Source organism: Grus americana, chromosome 22, assembly GCF_028858705.1.
Source record: "Grus americana isolate bGruAme1 chromosome 22, bGruAme1.mat, whole genome shotgun sequence".
Taxonomy (NCBI): Eukaryota; Metazoa; Chordata; class Aves; order Gruiformes; family Gruidae; genus Grus; species Grus americana.
In genome coordinates, this window is record NC_072873.1 from 3,122,773 (window position 1) to 3,130,023 (window position 7,251).

Below are 7,251 nucleotides of genomic sequence, written 5' to 3' on the forward strand. Positions count from 1 at the left end.
GGGAGCGTAGACTACAACTCCCAGCATGCCCGGCGCGCTATACCTCCCGGCAGGCCCCGCGCGGCTTCGTTTATTGGCTGCTCGGCAGCGGCCCCCTCCTCCGGCCGCGGAGCTTGGCGCGAGACCTTACGATTGGCGGAGGCGGTGGGCGAAGCAGCCAATGGGACGACGGGGGCGGGGCCGGCTCGGCCTGGTGGCGGGAAGTGCGGAGCTGGGGCTGAGTTGGCGCGAGAAGGTCGGTGGCGGCGGGGGGGGGGGGGAACGGGGGGGAACGGGGGGGATACGGGGCGCGGAGGGGGATCGGGGGAGCTGGGCTGTGCCGTGCCGGTGCGTGTTGGGGGGTAGTGGGAGCGGAGATGTGGGCTGGGGGGGCAGAGCAGGGGTGATATGGCGGGGGGGGGGGGGCAGAGGCGGCCGAGAGGCGCCGGGCTGGGGGTCCCCCCTCCTGACCGGTGTCCCCTCTCCATCCGCAGACACCCCCCCCACCCCGCCATGGCCAGCAGCAGCTCGCAGCACCAGCCCACCATCGGCTTCCCCCGCAGGAGGAGCGCCCGCCGCCTCGCCGCCCCCCCGGCCAAAAGCGGCCCCGGCCCCACCGCCCCCACCGCCCTGCGGCTCTCACCCTGCCCCAGGGCCTCGGGCCCCGCGGAGCCCGGCCGGGCGGCCCCCGTCACACGCTCAGCCTCCACCAACGTGCTGCCCCTGAGCCCCCGCAAGCGCCTGGGTGAGCCTCCCCCCCCCCGCTGCCCCCTCCCCTGGGAACCCCCGGGAAAGGGGGGGGCCGGGGGCATCCATTTCCCGAAAGCTTCTGCGGGGCCAAGACCTCACCCTGGCGGGGCTGGGGCAGGCGGACGGACCCCGCTCCGTCCCGTCCCTCGCACAGCTGCGTTTGTGGCTTCCCCGGGTTTCGGGAGGAAAAGCTGCTCCCGCGGGTCCCTGGGGGGGCTGAATGGCGAAGCCTCCCCCCGGGCAGAGTGACGCCGTGTTACGAACGGCCTCTTGCTCACATACAAACGCACCGCGAGATCCCCAGGGTCTGGCCCGCGCGTTCGGCCACTCCGCTGACACGTCTGCCCCGCAGGTGACGACAACCTCTGCAATGTCCCCCGCACCCAGCCCTGCTCCCCGGCCAAGCGCAGCAAGGAGAACCAGGGGCGCCGCTTGCTCTTCGGGGACCCCCCAGCCTCCCCTGAGAAGCCCGGCAGCCCGGGGCCATCCCTGCGGCGCGATGGGCAGGAGACCCCCCGGAGCTCGGGGCTCAGCGGGCAGCCTGCCCGCACCCGGCTCTTCCGGCAGGAAGGTGAGCGCCGTCGGGGAGGGGGACGGGGTCCTGTCGGCTCTGCAGCCCCCCCTGAGCCCTCTCCCTCCCCGGCGCAGGTACCCGCTACCAGCAGGCAAAGCGGGTGCTGCACGCGGCTGTGCCCGACCGCCTCCACGCCAGGGAGAAGGAGACCGGCATCATCCGGCAGTTCCTGCGGGACCACGTCTGCGGGCGCCGGCCCGGCAGCCTCTACATCTCTGGAGCCCCCGGGACGGGGAAAACGGCCTGTGTGAGCCGCATCCTGCTCGACTGCAAGGTGTGCTGCAGCCGGGGCTCCCGTTTTGGGGGTGCTGGTGGAGCAGAGTGGCAGGGAAAGGTGGGGGGACTGGCAGGAGGAGCAAGAGCCAAGCGTGGCGGGGGGGTGGGGGGCAGTGGGTGGCCAGCGATGTAACGCTCCCATCCCTGGCAGGATGAGCTCACCGGGAGCAAAACCATCGTCCTGAACTGCATGTCGCTGAGCAGCCCGCAGGGCGTCTTCCCTGCTGTGGCGCAGCAGCTGGGCCTGCCCGCAGCCGCCGGCCGGGAGGGTGTGCGGAGGCTGGAGAAGCAGCTGACGGCCCGGGGGCCCATGGTGTGAGTTCCCTGTCTGGGGGTGGGGGGGTGACGTGGGGTCCCCCCTTGACACCCCGAGCGTGGCCAGCCGGGAGAGGTGACCCCGGCAGCAGCTGTCCCTGCTCGGGGTGCCACAAGTGAGCTGCGGGGGTGGTGGGCAGGTTTCCCCGGCACCGGGGCTGACCCAGGCTTCCCCCCCCACCCCGCAGCCTGCTGGTGCTGGACGAGCTGGACCAGCTGGAGAGCAAGGGGCAGGACGTGCTCTACACCCTCTTCGAGTGGCCGTGGCTGCCCGGCTCCAGGCTTGTCCTCGTGGGTAAGTGCGGTGGCACTGCCCGCCCTGGGGACCCTCCCTATTTTTGGGGGGGCAGATGGGGGTTTGCCCTTGCACCTCCCTCCTGCTCACCCGCTCCCTACTCGGGGCGCAGCCTGGTCCTCCCTCCCCTCCTCACCCCGCTGTGCCCGCAGGCTTGGCCAACGCGCTGGACCTGACGGACCGCAGCCTGGCCAGGCTCGGTGCCCGGCCGGCCGGCAGCCCTCGGCTGCTGCACTTCCCGCCCTACACCAGGGATCAGCTCACCACCATCCTGCAGGAGCGGCTGGGGCAGGTGGGGACACGGGGGGGACACAGGGGGGTGGGGGGGTGTCTCTGCCCACGCAGGCAGCAGCGCTGATGGCGCGCGGTGCCTCGGCAGGTGGCCGGTGACCCCGTCCTGGATGCTGCCGCGCTCCAGTTCTGCGCCCGCAAGGTCTCTGCGGTCTCCGGTGATGCTCGCAAGGCCCTGGACATCTGCAGGTCAGCGCCTGCCCCGAAACCCAGCGGTACCGGGGCCAGCGTGAGCCCCACGAGCCCCACATGGCTCCCCTGTGCCGGGGCAGCCGCTCTGCCCGGCGCTCAGGGCTGTCTCTCCCCAGGCGTGCCGTGGAGGTGGTGGAGCTGGAGGTGCGGAGCCAGACCCTGCTCAAGCCGCTGCCCGGCGGTGAGTAGCTGCTGCCGGCTGCCACACCGAAGCCAAAATCCTGGCAGGGGGCAGGGGGGCACCTCCGGGCTGGCCTCGATGGGGGGTCCGGGGTCCCTTTCTGGGGCGCCTGCTCTGTGCTGCCACCCGCCCCCCCCCCGAGGTCCCCTGCAGCCCTGTCTGTCCCGCAGGTGATTCCCCGGCATCCCCCGTCCCCAAACGCGTGGGGCTCCTGCACATCTCCCGTGTGATCTCGGAGGTGTTTGGGGACCGGCTGGCAGTGGGGGGCTGGGGGACCCGGGACGCCTTCCCGCTGCAGCAGAAGGTGCTGCTCTGCTCCCTGCTGCTGCTCGTCCGGCACCTGCGTGCCCAGGAGGTGACGCTGGGGAAGGTGAGTGGCGGTGGGACCCTCTCGGGGCTGGATTTGGGGAGCGGGTGGGTGTCCCCAGGGTTTCCCTTGGGCGCAGTGCTGCGGTGTAATGCCTGCCCTGCCTTCCCTAGCTCCACGACACCTACAGCCAGGTCTGCCGGCAGCAGCAGCTCCCCGCCGTCGACCAGGCTGAGTGCCTGTCCCTCATCGCCCTCCTTGAGTCCCACGGCATCCTCGAGCTGAAGAAAGCCAAGGAGGCCCGGCTGGCCAAGGTACCGCGAGGTCCGGCAGCGCGGCAGAGTCCAGCAGCGCGGCAGGATCCGGCAGCGCGGTGCTGAGCTGCTCTCGTCTCTCCCTTAGGTCTCTCTGAAGATGGAGGAGGCGGCGGTGGAGCACGCGCTGCAGGATGCGGCACTGGTGGGCAGCATCCTGGCCCAGGGGCTGCGTTAGCCCTCGCCCCCACGGCCCCTCGGCACGGGCCGGGCAGACGCTGCCCCGAGTGGGATTTCGGCGCGTGCGTGGTTTGGCCGGGCCGTGGTGGGAGCAGGGAAATGCTCCCAGGGGCCTCTGCCGCTGTTTGTCGAGTCCTGCCCTGGGGCCCTCCGTCTGGGGCAGTTTTATTATTATATTTTAATTTTATTTTATTTTATTGGGGTTTTTTTGGGGGTCTGTGGCTGGAGCCAAGGTGGGGGGCTGGCACCTGCTGGAGCCCCTTTGCAGCAACGGCCGTGGACGGTGGGTGCTCCCAGCCCTGCTCCCACCCTGGCACATGGGATGTGGGGGGGGACCCGGCGTTTCTCCCGGCAATGAGCCGTGGACGCATTTGCTCCCGGCTTGTTCGGAGCCTTCCGGGTCCCTGTCAAGCCCCCGACTCTGCGAAGGAGGGTCCCGGTGCCGGCAGCGGCAGAGGAGGGGGTGCACGGCATGCTCGGCTCCAGGCTGTGCCTGGTGGGGGGGTGGGGGGGCCCCTTTATCTCCTGGCATTAATAAAGTTGTTCTGGTTCAGCGCTGGCTCCTGCCCCTCCCTGCCCCCCACCCCAGGACTGTGGGGGTCTGGGCCTGTCCATCCCCCCCCCCCAGCTCCTCTCTTCCTGGGCTGCAGCTCCCCCTCCCCAGCTTCCCCCCCCCAGCTCCTGGCCCCCGCTCCTCGGCTTGTGTTAAATAATAGACGCTTTGACCTAATTTTGCAGCTTCCCCGGGTGGGGGGGGCCCCAGGCAGGCAGGGGAGCAGGGAGGGGCTGGGGCCCCGTGGGTGCCCCGTGTCCGGCCATCGCATCCCACCTCCAGCCCCCCCCCCCCACTCCGACCCCCCCGGCTGCCCCCTCGGCAGCTCCCAGCTGGGGATGGGGTGCGGGGTGTGTGCCTGGGTCCCCGTCGTGCCTCAGTTTCCCCTGGCCCCGTGGCTGGCGGGGTCCCTGCCCTGGGCACCCAGCGCCAGAGTGGAGCCTGGCCAGGCCGCCGGATGCCACCGTCGCACTGGGCGTCCCGGTGCAGCCCCACCTGCCCACCCCCGGTTTTGGCGCGTGGTGGCACTGCCCCAGGACACCTTGGGGACAGGGCCAGCCCCGTTCGCCATGGGGAAACCAGGGGGACAGGCAGCGGCCCCCGCCAGGCCCTGAGCACGGCTCAGCCGATCGCTGCCACGGGGCTATTTATAGCCGGATCTGCCATGTGTCGGACATGTGCGGCGGCACGGGGGGCGGGGGGGGCGGCAGGTTCAGGCCGGGCTGCGCCCGCTCTGCTCCACGTCCCTGCTCCCTGGCCGTGCTGGGGGGCTGAGGGGGACCCTGTCCCTGTCCCCTCACCACACCACGGGGCTGAGCGGGGACCGTGGCCCTGCCACCCATCACCAGGCCACGGGGCTGAGCGGGGACCGGCATCGTGACCCGCTGGGCCGGGCACAGGCTGCCTGGGGGGGCCCTGCCACCCCCCCCGCCCCTCATCCTGCCCTGTGCCGGCCCCACGGCCGTGACACAGCCCCACGGCATGGAGACGTGGCACGTGGTGACGGTGGGTGGAAGGAAGCGGCTGGCAGCGTGTGTGTGACCGCAGTGACGCGGCGGTGACGCGGGCAGGCGCGGTTGTGCCCCTGCTCCCCACATCCCCCCGCTGCTCCGGTCCCTGACCCCCCCTATGCCCACCGTGGTGCTGGGCAAGATGCTGCCTGCACAGGCAGGCGCAGGCAGGGCAAGGGGGGCTCCCCCACCCCTGGGTCTGACCGGCCATGCTGGGCATCGCACGGTGAGGCCGGAGGGTCCCCGGTCCTGGCAGTGTCCCCAGGGAGACCCGGCTGCGCGGTGAGGACTGGGACAGCGGGGCGGCATGGGGGGACATGGCCCCGTGGTGTGGGAACGCGGCTCCCCTTGCTGTGCCAGCCCTCCGGGGTGCCCATGGCCACACCGGCCCTGGCTCCGCTCTCTGCCGCAGTGGATGAAAAATCGATAGCGCAGACGGATTCAGCCGTGCGGGTGCCGGAGCTCCCGCCGGAGCCGTTCATCACCGCTCGGTGAGGGGCCGGCAGCACCGTGGCGGGAACACCGTGGCTCGAGGATGCCGCGCTGGCCGCAGGACACCTCAGGATACCCCGGGATGCCCGACCCAGCACTGCGGCTGACAGCCGGTGCAGCGGCAGCACCGGGAGGCTGAAGGGCCGGCGAGGCTCCGTCCCCCTGCTCCGGCACACGTGTGCCCGTGTCCCCCTTGCTCCGGCACACACATGCTGTGCCCACAGGGCTGGGCAGCGCCCGGCGGCACCGTGAGCAGCCCCCGGTGTGCGTGTCCAGCTGCGTGCCCGCCCTTGTGTGCACGGTGGGGGCCCGGTGTCCCCTCGGCGGTGTCCCCGGCGCCCCAGCAGCCTCCCTGTCCTCCCTTGCACTCTCCTTACATAAGCGGCCACGTGGCGGGCACGGCCCCCTCCCGCCGCGCCGTCACCGCCGGCACCCAGATTCCATCTGACAGCCCCTTTCCGCTCAGCTGCGTTCCTGCTGGGCACCGGGGCTGGGGGTGCAGGGCAGGACCCCGCACGACCCCGCCATGCCGGCACTGGGCCCTGCGCAGGGTGAGGGCTGTGTGGCCTCGGCGGGATGGGGACACCAGGGACGCAGCCCTGCCCCGCCGGCACCGCCCGTCTGCACCCCGGCACCCCACTGTCCTGCCCGCTCCGCTGCCCGTGCCCTGCCGGACCTCGGCACCTCGATGCCATGGCACAGGCCGGGCCCTGCAGCCGGACGGCAGTGGATCCGAATGGCAGCGGGTTTGGCCCCACGGGCAGCCCCACGGTGGGGTCCCCGGTGCCCGGCGGCCGCCCCGGTGGGCCACGGAGGGGGTGGTGGGCTGGCCGCCGTGCACATCTGGGAGTGATTTGGCACATTCCTCTGGGCTGAGCACATGCCGGCGGCTGGGCCTCACCGCAGCCGGCAGCCCCGGAGTGCTGGGGAGGGGGCTGGCAGCCACGCCGGGCCGTGGGTGCCCAGGCCTCGCTGCCCTGCGCCTGGCCTGGGCTGTCCCGCCTCGCTCTGCTGAGCACACGGGGGAAACTGAGGCACGGGAGCGCTGCTCAGAGCGGCCTGGGGGGCACCCAGCCCTCCTGGCCTGGGCACGGTGGGGCCTGACGGGCCTCGGGCAGTGTGGGCGGTAGCGGGACCCCCACGGGACGCATGCTGAGGCTGCCCAGGCTCCTCACACGTGTGTATTCCCAGGGCAGCTCCTGCCCTGCTGCCCCCCCAGCCCTTGTGCTGCGGGGCTGGGCTCTGCCGGCGGGTGGGGGGGACTCCTGGGGGCCACTTCTGGCCTCCCCCCTCAGCGGACGGCAGGGCCTGGCTCCCCTCCTGCCTCAGTTTCCCCCGTTAGCAGGCGAGGAGCGGCAGAGCTGGGGGGGGTCTGCTCAGCCCCGGCCCGTGTTCACCCTGGCCCTGGTGGCCCCAAGGGCTTCGTGGGGGCTTTGCTTCGGGGGTCCGGACCCCTCCCCTGCCCTGCCCAACCCAGCCTGGGGCGTGGGGGGTCCTGCGTGGTGGGGCTGTGCCAGGGCTGCCCCAGTGCTGCAGTTCTCC

At 72.2% G+C, this 7,251-nt stretch overlaps 1 protein-coding gene across 1 annotated transcript; it reads left to right on the top strand.

Moving 5' to 3' along the window:
- Window positions 1-193: 193 nt before the first annotated feature.
- CDC6 (cell division cycle 6) lies at window positions 194-4,156 on the top strand. Its single transcript, XM_054801619.1, has 12 exons — window positions 194-235; window positions 474-724; window positions 1,082-1,300; window positions 1,378-1,577; window positions 1,731-1,894; window positions 2,083-2,189; window positions 2,342-2,481; window positions 2,569-2,669; window positions 2,789-2,853; window positions 3,024-3,223; window positions 3,334-3,474; window positions 3,563-4,156. Exons 2-12 carry the CDS (start codon window positions 493-495, stop codon window positions 3,650-3,652), a joined length of 1,659 nt encoding a protein of 552 aa, XP_054657594.1. The 5' UTR covers window positions 194-235; window positions 474-492; the 3' UTR covers window positions 3,653-4,156.
- The last annotated feature ends 3,095 nt before the right edge of the window (window positions 4,157-7,251 follow it).

Coding starts and splice junctions, on each gene's coding strand:
- CDC6 (XM_054801619.1), top strand. CDS start 493: ATGGCCAGCAGCAGCTCGCAGCACCAGCCCACCATCGGCTTCCCCCGC. Junction 2,190..2,341: donor CTCCAGGCTTGTCCTCGTGG/GTAAGTGCGGTG, acceptor CTGTGCCCGCAG/GCTTGGCCAACGCGCTGGAC. Junction 2,482..2,568: donor TGCAGGAGCGGCTGGGGCAG/GTGGGGACACGG, acceptor GTGCCTCGGCAG/GTGGCCGGTGACCCCGTCCT.